The sequence below is a fragment of the Salarias fasciatus genome, chromosome 1 (genome assembly GCF_902148845.1).
Source record: "Salarias fasciatus chromosome 1, fSalaFa1.1, whole genome shotgun sequence".
In the NCBI taxonomy this organism is placed as follows: Eukaryota; Metazoa; Chordata; class Actinopteri; order Blenniiformes; family Blenniidae; genus Salarias; species Salarias fasciatus.
The window spans coordinates 5,482,940-5,503,454 of NC_043745.1; the positions used below are offsets into that span (position 1 = coordinate 5,482,940).

Sequence of the window (20,515 nt, forward strand, 5' to 3'; positions counted from 1 at the left end):
TGAACACGTTGATTCATCAGAAAGCAAAAGAAGCAATAGATGAAGCACACTTGAGTTTAATCAGTGTCAAACTCATATTAGCTGAGGGTAAATGTAAAAAAAATGTCATCTATTAGCAGCTTGGATTTCGTCAGTTTGTGATCTGTTTCTCTTTTTTTTTTTTTTGAAGGAGCAAAAGAACAACAGAACTGACTCTGCAACCTTGTTACAAATTCACCTTCATATTCAAATGCATTGATGCATTTTCCATTTATTTACTTTTTTCACTTCTTTGTTTTCACTGCATCACTCATTTCAGGTTCGTTTACACCAAGATTTGAAGTAAAAATGCAAAACTTTCATTGAGTTTCATTGAGTTTCACTGCATTCGTTTACAGGACAGCAGTGTCAAAACCACTGAAAACACAGCTTTTTCTACTTTTTGTTCTACCCTGCAGAAATGGGGTAAAACGTAACTTTTTCGAAAATGCTATGACACCCTATGGGAATGGGGGAAATGCAACTTTTCAAAATCATGCCTTCTATGTGAAAACAGGTGAAAGCGTATGCTTTTTGATATGCTGCTACTGTGCATGAACAACAGGTTCGTGCGTCAACATTCTCCTGGACGTGGTAACTTTAATGACAGTCACTCGCTATAACGATTCAGTTTTTGTCCTTGATGTCTGTGTTCTTCAACTGTTTAATATTCACAGCATATTGTTCTCTCTGTGTGCATGCTTCATTACAAAAACACACAACATCCCCAACTGGTGGGTCAACATGTCAACATTGTTTTCAAAACGTGTCAACACAAAACTTTTCTGAAACTAAAACACCAAATAATCAATTTTCAATTGAAACGTTTAAATGAGGGCTCAGTGTTGTGTTACACCTTAATTAAAGGTAAGTTCTACTTTAGTTTTGAAGCTTTGAGCTGTGTCGGCCTGGTTGTGGCCCTCGTGCCATATGTTCGACACCCTGGACCTCTTTGTTTGCTGACTGATTCAGATGTCTTTTTGCCGTTTGTTGTCCAACGCCTGCTGTGTGTGCCTCACCCCTAACTCTCTCTCCAGCTGAGCACCTTTTGACCGAGTGTCACAGCTGGCTTCCCTCCCCAGAGGCTGACATCCGTCAACCTCCACCCGCAGCCATGACTTCAACTGGCAGCCGTCAGCCCAGAAGCAGGGAAATCCCCTCCGAGCAGGCAGCATCCATCTGCAGGCTTCACCGTGTGGTCCTGAACGGCGCAGCCAGTAAACCTGCTGATGGGAAAAGCAGGACGGGACACGCCCGTGCACACACAGCGTCACACTCTGCAGGTGCTGCAGGCAGAACATCTGCATCTGTGCTGGAATAGAAGGTTCCTGAAAACACTGGTTCTTCATGTTTATAACTGGCTTCACTTCACCGACTGCCTGCAGATTAGAGTGCATTTAAAAACTTTTGATTGTTTTTTCTTTGTTTTGTGTGTTTTTATTTTTTATTTATTTATTTTTTGCTTGTTTTTTTTTTTCAGGTAATTCTTAAATGGTCTCTCTCCACAATAATAAAAACCCCTTCAGAGCTGCTTTAAACAACTGCTCCATCTCTCAGGGCAGATGATCAACTGCTGATGATGACGCTCCAATCAAAGAAGAAGGTTAGAAGGAACAGGGCCTGGTTCTAAACTTGAGTTTACTGGTTGTACACTGGGGGCAACCTGGATTTAAAATGGTTCTAAACTGGGTTTAAGATGTTTTGAAACTGGTTCTAAAGCTGGGTTTAAACTGGGTTTCAGATGGTTTTCAACTGGTTTTAAACTAGAATTGGGGTTTCCAGCCCTCTTCCAAAGTGGACTAATGCACTTTAGTTTTCATTATGAGGGTGGAGAGGGCTCCATTTGCTCCAATATGAACCAATAATCTAGTGTTCCACACAGGGGTGCGGTGACCCATTTACAAACCCAGTATAACCTTATAACCTTATAACCTACAATTATAACTCATATAAACCCAGTTTATAGAGTCTGTTTGCAGCAGTTGGAGCCGATAAGCTCACTGATACAGTTCCCTTTTAATGTCGTTCCTCAATACGTCTGGCACGCCCAACAGAAACACTGTCGACAGGCTTTCTGCCATCCACACCTGCCGCTCATCACCTGTGCGCACACACACATCCTGCTCCCCCTAGTGGGCAAGCGCAGAAACGATAGACGCTCCTAATCTGGGTTTAAGATGGTTGAAGAATGGTTTTAACCTAATTTTAATTGGTTTTAACCTGTTTTAAAACTGATTTTAATCTGATTGTAATATGGTTTTAAACTGGTGATATCTAAATCAAAGCAGAGTCTCAGAGGGAACGAAGCATTTTCAATCGCTGCCCTTAAAATGTGGAACAATCTGCCTTCATACATCAGACAAGCCTTTTCTTTGACTTCTTTTAAAACATCTTTGAAATTATATTAACTCACTTGACCCAGCACGACACATTGACCTAGTTTTGTTTTAATTGTTTTATTGTTTATTGACATTAAAGAAAGAAAAAGTCAAGTAGATTGAGATATGACAGACATTTAACGTTAACTTTTTACCCAGTCGGATTGCATTCGACCACTGAATCCATTATGTCTTTTATTTATGCTCTTAAAGCAAGAAAACAACAATAAATGCAAAATATGGAGGTTATTTTTTTATTTATTTCAATGCAGCAGCGACACTTGAGTCTTTATACGGTACTGCCACCTGCTGGCCGCAGCTGTTAGCGACACGACAAGACAAAAAAAAAACCCTTCGAGCTCCAATCCAATTAAAACTTCTGTGATATCATGATGAACACGTGCAGCTGAAGCTGCTGCCCGTGTTATTTTGTGACCACTTTCAGCAGCTGTAGTATGTGTTGGTTTCCTCTTTTCTGTCACAATCTCATTTGCACGGTTTGTTTGAGCTTTTTGTTGTTAACTTCCTAAAAAATATAGGTCTTCCATCAGGTTTCCTCTCTTGCTGTTCCTCTGCTGTCACACACGTCTGTCCTCTCCTCAGGTGATCACTTCCACTGAGCACCATGCCAAGGTAGGTCTTGCTTTTCTCTTCGTTGTCTTCACGTTGATCTGTTAGCACACCTGAGAAATCGCTGATGCTCATGATCCACACATCATCATATATTAGTATCATTAGTTCTATCATCAGTTCCTACTTCCTTATCTCAGGTTAAGATCATCTGATGAAAAAATATTTAGATTTTCACCTAAAATTACACTTTTCTTCACATTTTTTAATACATGTATATGTAGTTTTCACTAACAATTACGGAAACACGAAGACAGACAACACGATTCTCCACAGACGAATCAGAACTGAGGAAGCTCTGAATAAACCATAAAACGGTCTGCAGTCATATAACTGGGAACCAGTTTATAAAGAGAAACAAATTGATCATACTCATGAAAGTTTAAGAATATTTATTTTATTGTATGATAAACACTGTCCAATCAAACAATATACAAAAAAAAAAAGAAAATCACAGTGATAACAGAGGATAACCAAATGATATCAATAACATTAAATAAATTTAATGAATCTTTAACGTTGGTCCAAACCTGGCAAACAGCCCTGTTGCAGCATATGGCAGTGATGAGATATTAATAGAAAAAAACCCCCAAATTCAATGTTCTTCAAAGCTACTGATGAAAAAGAAATAAGAAACTGTTAAGAAATGTAAAAACAAAACCTCCACTGACTGTGACGGAATTAACGTGTTGGTCATTACTCATATCTTTCAATATATCATTTCAAACAGGGAAATTTCCATATTAAATTAAAACAGCCACAGTCATTCCTCTGTAGAAAAACAGCGACAGACACTACTTCGCAAGCTGCAAACCTTATTTCCTTCCCCCACAGTTCTCTGGTATCCTCCAAAACAAAATCATGACAGATTAGATAATTTCATAGAAGAATTCAACTGACTGTCATATAGTCCGTATGGATTTGGAGCTAACTGGTCAACGACAGTTGCTTTAACTGAATTCTCTGAAGAAATTACACATTCTCCACAATCTGTTTATTCATTTTCCATTTTAAGAAACAGACAGACAACAAACAAGTAAAGCACAACACAAATAACACAAGAATAATTTAAAACACACAAGACAAAACGAAAAAAAAAACAAAAACACAAGAAGACAAAAAAACACAAAAGCAAAAAGAAAGAAAAAAAAACACCCTAAATAAGATCTGCGGTAAATAAAATATTGATTAAATCAGTATATGCATAAAGTATTCAACATACATGTATTTCAATAAACAATGTATACAAAAAGAAAAGAAATTACACATTCTACTTCGTGTAGTGCTTAGCCCACCCACGGGCTTCGCCTGTTGGTACTCTCCTCTGGCGCCAGACAATCACTGAGACAAGTCCGAAACCAACGCGTCAATCCCCAACGCACGCTGTCACACTGCCACGGCCCTCACTAAGAGGATATAATCAGCACACGCACGCTCAACTTCCTTCTTCTTTCTCAGCCCTTGAGACTTACGAAGCCACTTCAAGGTTTCAAGGTTTCATCACGAAGATGCAAGATTTCAAGTTGGACAAGCCGGCCCGTGACTGAAGCATGTCAAGCCCGGCAGGGCTCTCCCTCTCTCTCCCTCCGCTGCCTCATAAAGCGGAGTGTCGAGGTGAGCGGCGCGCTCGCGATGGTGTCCGGGCGCCCCGGCGAGCAGCAGCCCTGCGCCGCATCTGCCTTGCGGGACAGAGCGGAGCGCGTCCGCGGCGTCGCACTCGCTCCGCTGAGATCCTCTCTTCACGCCACTTCCTCTAGAGAGGGGCGCGCCACAGTCAGCGGCGAGCCGGGCCTGAACACCTCTTCCTCAAGAGAGGGGCGCTCAGCGCCGTTCCCCCTGCTCCTTTACCGGCTCTTCCTCCACAGAGGTTTCGCCGCTCTGCGACCGTGGGAGCAGGTCACAGCAGCAAGCCGGACTCGTTTGCCCTCACGCCGTGCGTGACGCGCAAAAGGAGCGCCTCCAATGACTTACCGTCAGCTCGCAAGCGCCCCAGGCTGGGTTTCCCACCTGCTTCTCCCTGTATGAGCACAGTGGAGCTTCAGAGCGCTGGGATTATGCCGGCTCACGTCCCCGCCGGCGAGCACTCGGACCCCAGCATCTTTTGGGGAGGCTAGCGGCCCGAAATGTCTCGGGATCACGCCGCCTCCACCAGCTTCGGCTACAGCAAAGCACTGGTGCGCGGTACTTCTTGGGACCCCTCCCCCTGTACGCAGCCCTTTTGCCTGGGGCCCGGTGGTTCAGTTGGGCCTTCTGCACATGCGCAGGCTCCAACGGTGTTTCAGTCGCCTCCGCCTCTCGGGGAAGCGGGACGGACGCAGAAAGGTCTCGATCCCACCCCAGGCGCGTCAGGATCTCCTCTTCTGGATGGATCCTGCTCTCCTTATGGAAGGAGTTCCCATGGGTTACGTGTCGCATCACGTTGAGGTGTTCACGGATGCGTCTCTCACAGGATTGGGAGGCACCCTAGGCCACCTCACGGTGGCCGGTGCCTGGGACTCCACATCCATTCACATCAATGTGCCGGAAATGACGGCGGTGCAGCGGGTTCTGCTCCATTTCCAAGCCAGGCTGCAGGACAGCCATGTGCTCGTCAGGTCAGACAACACCACGGTGGTGGCGTATCTGAACAGACGGGGGGACGCGGTCTCCCCACCTACATCGCAAAGCGGCAGAGATCCTGCTGTGGGCGGACCGGCACCTGTCCTCTCTGAGAGCCTGACACATGCCCGGGGCTCTCAACGTCGGCGCAGACAGGATGTCCCAGGGAGGCCCACTCCGCGATGAGTGGGGCCTGTCCCTGTGGATGGCAGCCGGACTCTGGTCCAGGTTCGGCCACCCAGTGGCAGACCTTTTCGCCAGTGCAGAGAACGCACAGTGCCCACTCTGGTTCTCGCTTAGGTCATCAGATGGACCCCCTCTCAGGGTAGACGCCTTCGCGCACAGGGTCTGGCCTACGGGCCTCCTGTATGCATTTCCTCCGACCCACCTCTTAGCCCCGTTGTTCCGCAGGGTGAAGGTGCAGAGCCTCCACGTCATTGTGGTGGCCCCGGACACCCCGAGCGCCCGTGGTTCCTGGACCTGGACCAGTTGGCAGTCGAAGACCCGTGGCCGATTTCTGACGGGCCCAACACTTTACTGCAGGCAGGGGGCGCCCTCCAGTCCTGCCCTGTCCTGGGCAGGAGACTCTTCGCGTGGAAGCTGAAAGGGTGAGACTAGTGGGACTAGATCTCCCACTGGCAGTGGTTTCCACCATCCAGAGCGCCAGGGCCACCTCTACTGTCAAGGCCTACAATTCTCGGTGGCATCTCTTCACGTCGTGGTGCTCGGAGAGAGGTTTGGACCCGGTCTCCTGCGCTATTGGTGGAGTATTGGAGTTTCTGCAGGCCCTGCTGGACAGCGGTTGCACTGCATCCACTCTCACAGTGTTTACATCGGCCATTGCGGCGGGCCACGACGGCAGGCCACGGCGGCTTCGGCCGCTTTTCTGCGCGCAGTCGCAGGGGACGCCCTCCTCTGCAATTTCACCGCCAAGCCGCTAGCAGTCACAACAACAACGCGGCTTCCGTAGCTCCGGCTTTACCTAGACATAGATCTATAGACATAGATTTCTAGACGTGCATATCTAGACATGCGTGCACTTACCGAACATATATCTGCATATATGACATATCTGGCAACACCGGGCTGCCGTGGAGGAGAGGCTGAGCGGACCATGATGAAATATTGGTGAAACTAATGAGCTTTTGGACGATTAAAGCCGTTTTAGGAGCGGCTATACACATAGCCCTGTCTGCTAGCAGTGCTAACACTGCTAACAGTATAGGGATGTGCGCCGCTCAATTTTGGAACTAAATTTCTCCCGAAGCACTGTTCGGATCAGAAAAGCATTCGGGGTGAGTTCTACACACATTCCTTGACGTTCACGTCACCACGCATCGCCTCGATGCGAAGTCATGATTTTCGGGAGATGCACGTCAAGCCCCGGAGTAGGCGCTGCGTAGGGTGCTACGTACACGGCGTAGGAACGGTGTCACTGCAACAGCGTCGCTGCAACGGGGAAGCATACTGAGGCTTTTACCGCCCGCCGTTATGACCTGTGTCTCGGCCGGCGTGTGTGTGCTGTTGTTACGGTGCTTGGACACGTCTGCGGACGGTACCACAGCGCGAGGCTGCCTGCCGCTGTTGTCTTGGAGGTTGATGTGGCTGTACTGGGCGTACAGTCTGTTTTCTCCTTTTTTCTGCACCAATCCTGTCAGCATGCTAGCTGGGAGTACATTCATCCCTACGGCCTCCGCCTTGGTGAGTACCAATAGCGAAGCCCGTAGGTGGGCTAAGCACTACACGAAGTAGAATTAGTAGTTACTAAACGTAACTCCAGTTCTACGAGTGTGTGCATGCCCAGTGACCACCTACCTGCAGGCCCAGCTGCCCTGCTTCATTTTCTACTGGCTGTTCAGAAGAAGGAAGTTGAGCCTGCGTGCGCTGATTATATCCTCTTGGTGAGGGGCGTGGCAGTGTGCCAGCGCACATAGGTGATTGGCGTTTTGGACTTGTCTCAGTGATTGGCTGGCGCCAGAGGGGAGTACCAATGGCGAAGCCCGTAGGTGGGCACGCACACACTCGTAGAACTGGAGTTACATTTAGTAACTACTAATTCTACAAACAATAAAAAACTCACAGCAGAAGCTGGAAAAAGCATTTGATTCTATATATCATGACGTAATCAGTAAACTGGAGCAGATTGGAGTCAGAGGAGTTGTACTGAACTGGGTGAGAAGCTCTCTGGAGGACAGGAAACAGTCTGTGGTGTTGGGAGACTGTCTCTCTGAACATTTGGATATTGTGTGTGGGGTCCCTCAGGTATCAGTGTTGGGACCTAAACTGTTCATACTATTTTATCAATAATTCATACTTTTTGATTTCATTTGATTTGATTTGATCTTCAAATTAATGTAAAACAAAATTCATGAATTTTGGAAAATATGAATTATCATTTAAATGCACAGATAGAGGGGGTAAACATAGAGAGGGTGAATCAAAACAAATTCCTAGGAGTATTAATTGATGACAACATTTGCTGGAAACCTCACATCAAACAAATTCAGAAGAAAAAGAAGCATCTCAGTCCTGCCCAAAGCCCACAATGTACTGGACCAGAAATCTCTCCATATTCTATACAAATCACCGATTTTGACATATTTCACTTACTGTGTGGAAATTTGGGGAAATTAAAAAGACTTGTTATGCTGCAGAAAAAAGTAATAATAATTGTTCACAAGGTCGACTTCCATGAACACACTAAACCACTGTTTGTATATTCAAAATCTTTGAAATTTATGGATGTTGTAGTGTCTAAAACTATTAAAATAATAAACAAAGCAAAGAATCATTTATTACCACATAATATTCAAAAATTGTTCTGTGAAAGAAAGAAAAGTTATCATCTGAGGGGAGAGCTCCAGTTTATAGTTCATAAAATCCGAACCGCCCTGAAGAGTTTCTGTGTCACAATACTGGGAGGAAAATTATGGAACAAATTATCAGTGGAAACTAGACAAATCTCAAATGTAACTGAGTTTAAATGGGCATATAGATCCAGGATTCTGTGATTAGAGGGTCGTTTAGTTTATGTCACTGGGTGATGGGTGTGGTTTCACTGTAGACTTTTGGCTCATTGAGGCACTGAAATTATCAAACTGACAAAGATGAAATGGGCTTTTGACTTCTTCCTACTCCCTTTCGGACATGGATAACAAGAAGACTTATCACGTATTTGGATGTTCTTTTTCTTTCATTTCTTTCTTTCATTCTCTTTTTCTCTTTTAAATTATTATTCATTGTTTAACTGTGTTCACATATTCAAAATAAATTTCAAAGTTCAAATATTCTAAGCATGCTTACTGACGATGGTTCAAAATTAAGTTGAAGCTCAGTCATGTAGTGACATGACAACAAGTCCTTAGACACCCACACACACTGGCAAGTTTAGCATACTATGCACTTCACCAGTCAAAAAGATATTTACACACAACACACAACATAAAAATGTTTTGAAAAATTTCAACTTTCTTTGAAACATGTTGCCTCTGAAAATGTCGTAAATGAGCTGATTTCATTATCCGGGAAGATAAATAAAGTAAAATATAGCAAAATAAATGAATAAAAATCTAATGGGCCGGTAGTGGTGCACACATATAATCTGTATAAACATGGATATGGAATCATTGTGAAGGAATATGTAAAAAGATCCGAGAGACTGAATTGAAACGGCATCTATTTTTATTAGACTGTAGTCGGTACAAGCAGTAAATATTTTCGCTGATTCTCAGAGAGTGGTGTGTGTACCAGCAGCTTCCAAAGGGTTCGAGTGCCTTGAATTCAGTCTCGTGTTGTTTGGACCGAGTATCTCCCAATGAGGGTCAAAATACGCCGACGGTATCTGGAGATCTGACGAGGATTCTGATTCCACAGGGTGATGTCGGGGCTCCTCTGGTGGCTGTTCCTGTGCTTCATGTCTCAGCAGGGTCCCTGTCTTTCTGATCCAGAAAGGAAACATTCTTTAGAGCATCAAAGTGAGGAACTGGATTCAGTTGAATTTTCACAATCCGGACAGGGATTGTTGGAGGTTCAAATAAAGACTTCCACAAAATCACAGTGTAAAGACAAGAAGTCAGAAGGCAACAAACACAGGCCTGAGAAAAAAAAGAAAGGAAATGTAAACAAAGGCAAGGGAAATCCCCAGAACAACAGAGGTTCTTGCAAGAATCACTGCGGAATTCCATCTCATAGAAAGCTGGGTAAGAAGCCTCGATAAATGTCCTTCAGATCATCTTCATCATCCAAACTGTCTTGTTCAACATCTGCATCTTTATTCACCCCTCAGGTGTTTCAAACGCCAGATGCTGCATGAACAACATCACCAACACTCTGAAAAAAGGGAACCGTGATGACGTCATTGGGTAATAATCTTATTTTATATCAAGTCTTTTTAATTCCTTATCATAAATTAGCAGGGATGCGGCGATGCTGATACTGATCCCAGTGTCAGGTATCAGGTGGAGTACTGGTGGAGTACTAGTGAAAGTAATAACACGATGTTTGTTTTACCCCGCAAGTGCTATTGAGTCTTTGGAGCAAGTTCTGGAGAGAACAGACGTCAACGAGACGACGCCGATGTCCAGCGACAACGTGGTGGCGCTTCTGCACAAACACCGAGGCCGCTTCCACGGTCTCCGAATCTCTGCCAGCGACAGTGAGGTAGAATGGACTCGGCCTGGTCGTACTTCTGAACCAGGAGTTCTCAAAGCATCGAAGGTCTTCACACAGTGATCCACTTCCTGTTTGGTGTCTTTCACAGGCGATGCCTAGCCGAGCGGTCGCAAACAGCCGAGTGAGCGTCTGGCTGCCGGCGGAGCTGAACCCGACGCCGAACGACACCATCGTGTTCTGCATGCTGAACGTGAGCGAAGGGGTCAGTGGAGCCACACTCTCTCAGCGCGCAACCCGACACTGAGCGCCTTGTTAAATCAACGCCATCGAGTGATTTTTCTTTTCTTCTTTTCTATGAATGTTTTGGCTCTTCAGGCGAATATTTCAATCGACCTGAGCTTTGGTCTGAGAAAAAAGTTTCATAATGATACACAAATGCAGAAAAACAGGAAGTCCAGCACCTTTCTAGTGAAGCTATGTGCTAAGTGACGGAGAAACTCAGATGTAGGTCAGATTAAAAAAAAGAGGAACACTTTAAAAAAAAACAAAAAAAAAAAAACAATTGCAGTCAGCGTCAAGGCAGTTCATGATGACAAAGCAAACCGCACAGGGGCAAAGTATTTTTGCAAAACAGGAAGAAAGTTTGTGACAGAAGGCAACATCCTCCAGCTTCACAGTACACCATTGTTCTCTGCATTCACACCGTGACGGTGCACAAGTGAGCTTACCAGGAAACATGCAAATGACTGCATATGACGATAAATGACGGTCAATGACTGTACATGTCTGTAAATGAGTTAATACAGGGGATAGTTGTGCTGCCATGTTCGTACAGTAGACACAGTCATATACGAGATCCTTCCAGGTTTTTGGAGGTGTGTGTAACCGATGGCCTGTGTGTTGTCCTTCAGTCTTTAGGTGGATCCACGAGGCTGTACGACAGCAGACTGGTCGGCCTGAGTCTGGGGAGGACCGTTTCAGGACTCCAGGAGCGTGTAAACATCAGCATGACGCTGACCACCAGCATCAGCGTAACTACGACTTCTTCTCTTACCTTCTGCAACCTTTATGGGATAAAACAAACATAATCTCATATAAACGTTCAATATCACAGAGAAACGAAACCCCCGAGTGTCAGTTCTATGACTTCTCCACTAGAAGTGAGTATCAGAGCAGATATGGATCCCATGAGTTTCTGGGGGTGCGGAGAGACGTTGTGTGTTTCTGTTTCTCTCTCCAGAGTTTAATAAAAGTGGCTGTGACACTGAGTGGCACCGGGACCGGGGATCCATCACCTGTTCCTGTGATCATCTCACGTACTTTGGCATACTTTTGGTAGGAACTGCTGTTTCTTTATGTGTGAAAATCACGGAGTCCTGCACAGAGTCCAGACCTCAGTCTGACAAAACAGAGTCCAGACTGTGAGCCAGGCCTTCTCCTCCATCATCAAATGGTCCAAAATGCCCATGAACACTCCGAAATGTTGAGGAAAGCCTCGCTAGAAGAGCTGAATGTGATCCACAACTAATCCATTTGGATGCAGAAGCTGACAAAATGTTTCTGCGACCACTGTTAAGAACGGGCATGTTTTTGCTATTTGGTATCAATTTGTTACATTAATATGCTAAAAATGAAAGTGTTGCATTTTAATATCATCTTTTCTTCACTTCCTGTTGTTGGTATAAGATCCTGGTCATCTTCTTCCAGTTCATAAGAAAGAAAGCAGTGTTACACTGTTATTCTCAGTGCTGCCACTAGATGTACTCTAAGCTACAGTCAGTCATGATTTCTCTACTGAGGAATCCTCTCATCTTGATGCATGCAGGATGTATTTATTGTGTCTTTACTCTGATGGATTTGGTGTTTTCTCCACAGCTTTCACCGATAGATGTGTCAGACAAAGACCAGGAGATCCTGACGTACATCACCCTGATCGGCTGCAGCCTTTCTCTTTTCTTCCTGCTCATCACGGTTTTGCTCTTTGCCACAAACAGGTCATTCATTCCTTCATTCATCTCTTCATGTCTTTTTTATCCCTATGAAAATCAAACGCTGTTTCTGCACCATTGAACAGCCAGATGAGAGCGGACCTGTCGGTGAAGGTCCACGTCAACTTGGCCATCGCCCTCATCCTCCTCAACCTCCACTTCCTGCCCAGCCAGGCGGCCGCGGCGCTCCAGTCCGACGGCCCGTGTCTTTACGTGGCCGTCGGCCTTCACTACTCGCTGCTGGCCACCTTGGCCTGGATGGCCCTGGAGGGCTACCACCTCTACCGGCTCTTCATCAAGGTCTTCAACATCTACGTGAGGTGGTACCTGCTGAAGCTCAGCGTGGTGGGCTGGGGTGAGCGGCGGCGCCGTGGGGGGCGGAGAACGTCCTGCTGAAGGGTGATGACCTCGCACTGAGACCGTCGCTTTGTGTTTGGGTTTCAGGCCTGCCTGCAGTCATCGTGTCGTTGGTGGCGATCATCGACACGGACTCGTACGGCCGTGTCTCGATGGACTCCTCCAACCCCAACGCCACGGAAATGTGAGGAAGAAACTGCTGCAAACTGACAAGGATGCCTAAGATTTGGTTTCTTTTGTGTATCAAGTGTTTTTGAAATGCAAGGACTCACTGAGCGTTATAAAATACATTTACTTTAACAACCACAACAGTTTCCCTCTATATATAAAAATTTGATATAATATAGTATAATAATATATATATTATTTGTGTAATAGTCCTTTATTAAAGGACTTCTGTAGACCGCGGGACCCTTCGTTTGGCCTGTTCACAGCTCAGTTACCACAGGTTCAACTCCCAGTCAGCAGCAGTGCTGTTGGGTGTTTTACGTTTTCCCTGAGGATTTGCCAAACCTCATCAGATGCTTTTTTGTTTTTAATGAATTTCAATTGATAATTGGAGTGTAGTGGATTTCTTTGGTCCTCTACATTTCAGATGTTACATAACCGACAACACGGTGAAGATGGTGACGACGCTGGGGGTGTTCTGCTTCGTCTTCCTCTTCAACTTTATTATGTTTGGGGTGTCGGTCAAGCGGATTATGAGTTTCCACTTCAGGAAAGAGGTATGCGGTTATTAAAGGCCTTCTCTCTTCACATGTTCTTTCACAGACAAAGATCTAGTGAGGAACATCAGCTAAGAGCAGTTATAGCTGCTTTTTTGTGCATTATGTTGGGTATTTCAGATTTTATTTGAATGATTTAGAAGCAAAATGTCTATGATGTTAATGTACCTTTTTAATTAAGTCTCAATATTTTAATACGGACAGCAACGTCTTTGTAAGAGGAGCAGGAAACAGGCATATTGAAGTCTGCAGAGACCACTCTCCACATACCCAAAGGTCTGTAACCCCCCGGTTTGTGCTTCCTTTGGCACGTCAGTGCGGACAGAGGGAGCGTGGAAGGAGCAAGCGAGCGGCGTGCACCCTGCTGGGGATCAGCGCCCTGCTGGGCATCACCTGGGGCCTGGTCTTCTTCTCACAGGGCTCCCTGACCACGCCCGGCCTCTACGCCTTCTGCATCCTCAACTCACTGCAAGGTCTGCTTCTGTGTGGCCGGCCGGTTGTTTCCGGTTCTCGGCCCGTAGTCTGGTTCGTCCTGGTTCTGAGCTCTGGTGGTTACGTGAACCTCTTGGAACCTGTTGTTGGTTTTCCTGTTGTCATTGGCTCATGGTTTGGCCGCCCTGAGGCTCATTAGAGCTTCAACTGAACTCCTTTGTCCCATGAAGGTCAGTGTTTAATTAAATAGGCAAAACACACTCTGGTGAACATGCTGCTTTACATGAGCTGCAGACGCCGGTGTAGATCAGTGATAAACCTCCACAATCGGGTCTTTTTTTGTTTCATTTAGATGATTTGCATGTTCCTCATGTATTCACTATCCAAACTTCTCTCTCTCTCTCTCTCTCTCTCTCTCTCTCTCTCTCTCTCTCTCTCTCTCTCTCACCTACAGGTTTCTTCATCTTCCTCTGGTTTGTCTTGTCTTTGAGGAAGACCAGAAACTTGTCCACAAAGACCAGCAGTGAAACGCGAAGCACCAACAGTTAGCCCTGCTCACACTAGCGTGTGTGCTTTGCTGAGAAATGTAAACTTTCAACCATACTGTTTTTTTTTGCTTTGAGTCATGATGTTTTTAAGCTTAACTGTCCAAAACAGTGTACTGTAGTCTTCCAACTTCCAGTCGCCTATTGTAGCTATTTCAAAGCATCAGGAGTGTTTCAATATGGCCAGGCTGCCGGCGGGGGCTTCTCTCCAGGGACCCTCCAGCCTGTCAATCTCCGAGCAGAGCCACGCCGCCAGGCGCTCGGCGGCGATAGCGGGCAAAGTGCCGAGCCTCTGTTGGAGTGGGTGGGTTGTGACCGATCAAATCCAGTCTCTCTGAATCTGCATTTTTGTGGTCGGATTATCGTTCACAGCCATTCAAATGCAGAAATACTCAGAAATGCAATTTGGCCATAGTTTTCTCAAGCGTCAGAAAAATGCTGCATGAACATGTGAACAGCATGAAAATCAGGATTTCCATTGAAGAAGGTCTTTAACTTCCCATTTTGCCAGTGGGACGTTTCCAGTTTGAGATGTATTCAATGCAGGTTGTTCCAGCAGACCTCAGGATTCTGCTGCTCTGTATGACCCACAAGATTTATGACAGATAGATAGACAGATAGACAGATTGATTGATTGATTGATTGATTGATTGATTGATTGATTGATTGATCGATTGATCGATCGATCGATCATTTTCAGACAACTCAGAAAGATTCCAGTCTGTAGTCATACTTTGGCCTGGATGTCCCCATTTGCTTCATGTATCACTTGCATATGGAGTATAAAATAAGCTTTATGGCATTAAATGATATTTTCACCTGTAAGTAGCTAAAGGCTATTACTTGTACTTGTACTTGTACTTACCCTTAATAAAATGGTATGTATGCATCCCTGCTTTGAGTCATTTTCAAGACAACATTTTGTCAATAATGCAATGAATTATTTGATTGAAGAAACATTAAAATTCTTTCAAAGCGTCTTAATATTGTAATAATATATTAATAGTGATGCATTTCTTGGAAATAAAAAGCCTTTTTTGCAGGCTTTGTGCAGTTTTCTTGTTAAAAATAAGTACCGTATTGGCCCGAATATAAGACGATGTTTTTTTTTTCTAGAAATTGCGTCCTAAAAAGTGGGGTCGTGTTATAATCGCGGACTTACGGTAGATGTCAATACGCATCCGCGCCGCTAGATGGAGCCAAAGTGTCACTGAGCAGAGAGCGCGTGGAGTGATGAAATGAGATCGAATGACCTGATGAAAAATGGCGGATCATCTGGAACAAAGGGGCTCGAACACTGGACAACTGAGCAAACAGCAGAGGCGAAGCTATGATACCAACTTTAAACTGATGGTGATCAACGCAGCAGAGTCATCAAACAAGCCGCCAGGAGATCTGGTGGAGCAGAGTGCCTCGTTCTTATTGGAGAGCACAGAAAAGGCTTCTTAATTGTATAATAAAAAGTTGTTTTATGAGTGACCTCATTGTCTTCAGCATTTTTTTTTTCACAAAATGATCTTTGAAAAATATGGGTCGTGTTATAATCGGAGTCGTCTTGTATTCGGGCCAATACGGTATTAGCTGGTTGTCATTCACTTACTTAAAGCTCGTGTCCGGAGTTTCCGTTCATTTCCAATGTATGTTTCATTTTTCAACAGAGCTTAAATGTGTCAGTCTGGTTCGATACTACAATATAATATTAGCATAAAGCAATATAAAAATGTATTTATGAGCCCCGCCTTCGTCTCATAGACCCCCATGTTATCCGAAAAAGCGCCGGTCAGCTTCAGCCAATAGAGTTCGAGCTTCCGCATTCTCGTGTTGTCAATCAAAGTGTGCCCGAGAGCACGGCCGCTCGCCCAGGCAGAGGTGAGTTAGCTCCGCAGCAGCCGCCCCGTTTACCTCGGATATATCCACTGTCTGCTGAACATCCACCGTATACAGCTAAACATGGAGGATGCTGCAGGACTCAGAGGCTCTCATTTTCACCGGACGGATAATAGCGTGCACAATTAAAGGGGCGTGGCTTGGTCGCTCATGAAAGTAGAGGGAGGGCGGGGTAGGGCGGAACCTCGAGACATTGGATTAAAAAAAAAAAAACCTCTCTCTTTCAAAACTCCGGACACGAGCTTTAAGATCCATACTCTCAGTTTTGGGAGCGTTCACCGTCAGCTGGGACTCTGCTGGGTAAAGCAGGTGAAGATAACAGAGGGATGGAAATCACCACAGCATCGTGACGAGTTATATTTCTTTTCCCACAACTGTTCTACATGAACACCAAGAACAAACAGGAGCACTACTGTTTCACTGGGAACTCGCCTCCACTCGCCTCCATCTGCACTCAGAACCAAGGTGAGTTTGGACTGTCGACGTTTTATTTATTTTATTTATTTTATTTCTGGTAAAACTACCTGACAAAGTCTGGAAGAATTTTTCTGTTGTTGTTGATTTTGGTCTAATTAGAAAGTTCAAGACATTTCTTGATGTTTTTGAGATAAACTGTAAGGTTTTATTCTTTTTAAATATATTTAATGGAGTCAAATTTGACTTTAAACTTGAGAATAAACTAATTTTATGATTATTTTCTCTTTTGACTTTTCATGCCTGTGTCTGTGGGAAGGAGAGATCTGAGAAGAGACCTATATTTCTTTCTCGGGGCTCTTGAAGTTATTTCTTCTCCTGTATTTGTGGCGTGTTCTCAGAGGAAGAACGATGGTTCCTTTCCTTCTGTTACTGCTGCTGCAACAATCCCAAACTGAAGAAGGTACTCATGTCTTTATTTAGGCCTTTATTTACACAAATAAAACCGTTTGTTGGTGAATTTTTAAATGTTTTGACATGTTTTCGGTGTGTATTCATCATTTCTGCTTCTTTCTTAAGTGTGTCTCAACATCTCAGGACACGACATCGATATTTCTCTGGCCAGCGGTCACATTTTTGACCAAATTGATGGAGTGAAGTGCAAGACGGTTAACTCCCCCTGCTACTTTGAATGTACAACACATAACAATGAGACCTGGTTCAGTGAATCTTCTGCTTGTTTAGAGGCCAACGTGACGGAAGCCTTTAAAACGGTGCATGAAATATATAACTGTAAGTACTGTGGCTCTACAGTCCTGTTATTAGATGGAAAACAATGAGATGCTCAGACGTGGTCAAGTTGGGAACCACTGTCTTCTAGAATCACCTGTTTGCTCACGACGCCCAAGTGCCTTCAACGGTTTCCTGTCTCTCTTCCCAGACAGCACCTGCTCTGAAACCTTGTGCAACAAAACTGCCATTCAGCAAATGATGGAGTCTCTGAAGTGCGACAGATGTGGGTGGAGGGAAATGATGCTGCTCCTCAACATGCAGGATTCCTGTTCTCAGCTTTTCAACGACAGTCGAATCAAGACAGACTTCATCGAGTGAGAGGCCGTCTGGTTTGAAGCACAGCTTCAGAATGGATTCACCAATGAGGCTCGAACTAGTATTTAAAAAAGTATCGGATGGCTTAGATTGAGCCTTTTGTACGATAAGGAGACGTGTCTCCATAGTGAATGATTGCCTGATGCAGTCGTTTTCTTTCAGACTGGAAAAGCAGTTGATCCACAACATCATGGGATCGTCCAACGTCCAGGCTGGAAGCTATGAAAGCTACGACCTGAGGGCTTTGTCCCTGAACGTGTTCCGCGCCGCTCTCGGCTCTCCTGAAGCTCCAGATAGTTTCCAGATCGAAGCTCCCCGGGTACTGCGGCCGCTCCGAGACCTTCGGCGTTTCATGTCCGCCTTCAGAGCGAACCTCTGTCTTCATGTTTCTGCGTCCACTGACAGCTGCTGCCTGAGAACTTATCATTCATCCCTGAGGTTCGGCTGCCGGCCAGCGCCCTGTTCAGCACGTCAGCGGACGCAAGGACGATCGGTCTGATCACCTACAAGGAGCACCGCAACTTCCAAGTACGTCCTTCATCCTGCTCTTCGTCTTATGTCTGATCGAAAACTTGTTTCAGTCATCAATCCAAGTGTTTGGAAAGTTATTTAACCCTTGGATGCATAAGTGGGGTCAAAATGAGGGTCGTTATTCTTCAATATCTTTGACAGTAAAACTTTTTATACTTTAATATTCCTCATAAAACATGTTTGTGACATATATCCATTAGTATTTTTTTCTAAATATTTCATATATTTTAGGAAATTTAAACTTTTGTATCACTACCCCGCTTTTCCGTAAGTGGGGTCAAAAATGATCCCGGGCATTTTCTATGGAACCTCAAGGTTTCGCCCCAGAAACCTTTGATTCTCATCAACTGTCACTCTCCGTATACATATATACTGTCCCAGTTACACATCTAATGTCAGCAGTTTCACCACCCAGGAGCTCATTTTAACAAATACATGTCAGTGTTGTCTTCATTTATAGTCTTATTTTCCTATTTTCCAAATCCATTTACATACATAGATTTGCAACTTCCCTGGAACACAGGCTAATAAAAAACAAATCTGTCAGATAGCCTTTTATATGAAGACTAATTATTCAATTGCGTGTGTGTGTTGATGGAATTTATGAGTTATTTTACATGCACGATGAAGACATCAACATCAGATAGGGAGATAGGGAGAGAGCAGAAACATTCAAGGACCCCGGACTGTGGGGACCAGGATTGAGAAGCCCTGATTTCTAGATTTTTTTGCGTTTTGTTTAGAGCAGGGGTCCTCAAATACAAATCTTGAAGGTCCACATTTGTTTTTTACATACAAGCATGGGTCCAGGCTTCAGCGCCCTGTGAGGGGGGGGAAGCTCGGGGGAGGTAGCGATGCCGGGCAGTGCGGTGCGACGGAGCGCGCCGCCGAGCGGGGCGGTGCAGAGCGGTGCTCACAACCCCCCCGTACATTGCGCCCTAGGCCGCCGTGTAGTTCGCCTATGCCTGGGACCGGCCCTGGGTCCATTTATTAATGTCGGTCATGTACAAGGCAGGTTGTAGGTGCTGTCCATCGCGTCTTGCTAGCAGCATGCACGCTCTCTCAGCCAATCAGCGCATCGTTGTCATTGAGATGACAGCCCATAATATCCTGTCACCCAGGCAACAGCCAATCAGCGCTGTCTCCCTCTTCTCTCAAACACACACATGCATGCACGTACACACACGCGCACACACACAGCACACAGGGCGCTGAGTGATTGCTATTGAATACAACAGAACTGGGAACATGAGAGATATTTGACTAAAAATGAAACAAAAATTAGCGATAGAATAGTAGCGCGTAGCGATAGATTGGTGATTCATAAAAATAATATATGTTTAAAGAAAGATTTTTTTTTTGTGGAAAAGCGCCATTTGCCCTGGGTCCACAGCGAGGAGTGCCGCGGTCCGGTCGCTAATTGAGGAACCCGGGTTTAGAGTATCATAGCATGTAGAAGGGCGGCTAAGATTCCTGCTGACAAATGATCGTGGATGGATGGGATGAAGATAACACTGGAGGGACTGCCTCAGGATCTGCCATCTCAGATATAGAGGACCCAGTCTATTGTCCACCTATTGTCAGCTGGGAATCCACCTCCCCCTGCTGATCAAGATCAGTTAGAACAGAGAACATGAGTCCTCCAAAGAGGACATGGATATTTAGTCCAACAGAATGGACCATACGGGCTCTTACTGGTCAGAGTTACCTCCCAGTCAGGCTAAAACATCAAGCTGAGAATAAAACACCAACAAAGAAATCGGTCAAAGCCTGCACCTATGGTTTAGCACTGTTTCAGCAATAGATACATGGAAGCTATTTATCACACGCACAGACATGAAGGGATGAGCAGTCAGAGGAAAAGAGTGGAAAGACATAAGCAAAAGAGGAGCTCTTGGCCTTCATTGGATTGACCTTTTTTGAAGGAAGTGAGAACTGTGATGAACCAACTCACGCAAGCAAAGAATTTTTACATTTTTTTATGTTTTTTTTTGTGATAAAATGTTATAAAATGTGAAAAATGGTAATGTCAAAAATGAAAGTGCTCTTTTAATAAAAAAAACAACAAAAACCATCTTTTGTAGCTAAAATAAAAAACATTTCTGAAGTTTTTTGCAAAAACACATTGATTCTAATAGGGGTAAATTTTGACCCACTCATGGAAGAGTGCAGGTATTGGGCCATGCATCCAAGGGGTAAAGAAAAATTTATAGATACCAGTTTGTGCTCACTTCCATCTGTTCATTAGTTTCACCAGGAAAAGATCTTATCAAAGGTTCTGAGGATCGAGGTTC

At 44.8% G+C, this 20,515-nt stretch overlaps 1 protein-coding gene across 3 annotated transcripts; it reads left to right on the plus strand.

Moving 5' to 3' along the window:
- The first annotated feature begins 2,915 nt into the window (after window positions 1–2,915).
- Window positions 2,916–15,171, plus strand: LOC115389472 (adhesion G-protein coupled receptor G5). 3 transcript variants are annotated; one of them, XM_030092874.1, is made up of 14 exons: window positions 2,916–3,029; window positions 9,498–9,823; window positions 9,910–9,985; window positions 10,142–10,283; window positions 10,384–10,497; window positions 11,147–11,266; window positions 11,350–11,395; window positions 11,476–11,570; window positions 12,111–12,229; window positions 12,310–12,578; window positions 12,668–12,764; window positions 13,176–13,305; window positions 13,622–13,778; window positions 14,192–15,171. In XM_030092874.1, the coding sequence occupies exons 1-14, from the start codon at window positions 3,022–3,024 to the stop codon at window positions 14,284–14,286; spliced, it is 1,794 nt and encodes a 597-aa protein (XP_029948734.1). In that variant the 5' UTR covers window positions 2,916–3,021; the 3' UTR covers window positions 14,287–15,171. The 3 variants fall into 3 exon arrangements, with proteins under 3 accessions (XP_029948734.1, XP_029948725.1, XP_029948742.1); XM_030092865.1 differs by lacking the exon at window positions 14,192–15,171 and having other exon boundaries at window positions 13,622–14,117; XM_030092882.1 differs by lacking the exons at window positions 11,476–11,570; window positions 14,192–15,171 and having other exon boundaries at window positions 12,124–12,229; window positions 13,622–14,117.
- The last annotated feature ends 5,344 nt before the right edge of the window (window positions 15,172–20,515 follow it).

What these genes read in the sequence shown, in the direction of transcription:
- LOC115389472 (XM_030092865.1), top strand. An exon ending in CGCTGACCACCAGCATCAGC is followed by an intron (nt 11,267 to 11,349) that starts GTAACTACGACT and finishes TCAATATCACAG; the next exon opens with AGAAACGAAACCCCCGAGTG. An exon ending in TTGCTCTTTGCCACAAACAG is followed by an intron (nt 12,230 to 12,309) that starts GTCATTCATTCC and finishes ACCATTGAACAG; the next exon opens with CCAGATGAGAGCGGACCTGT.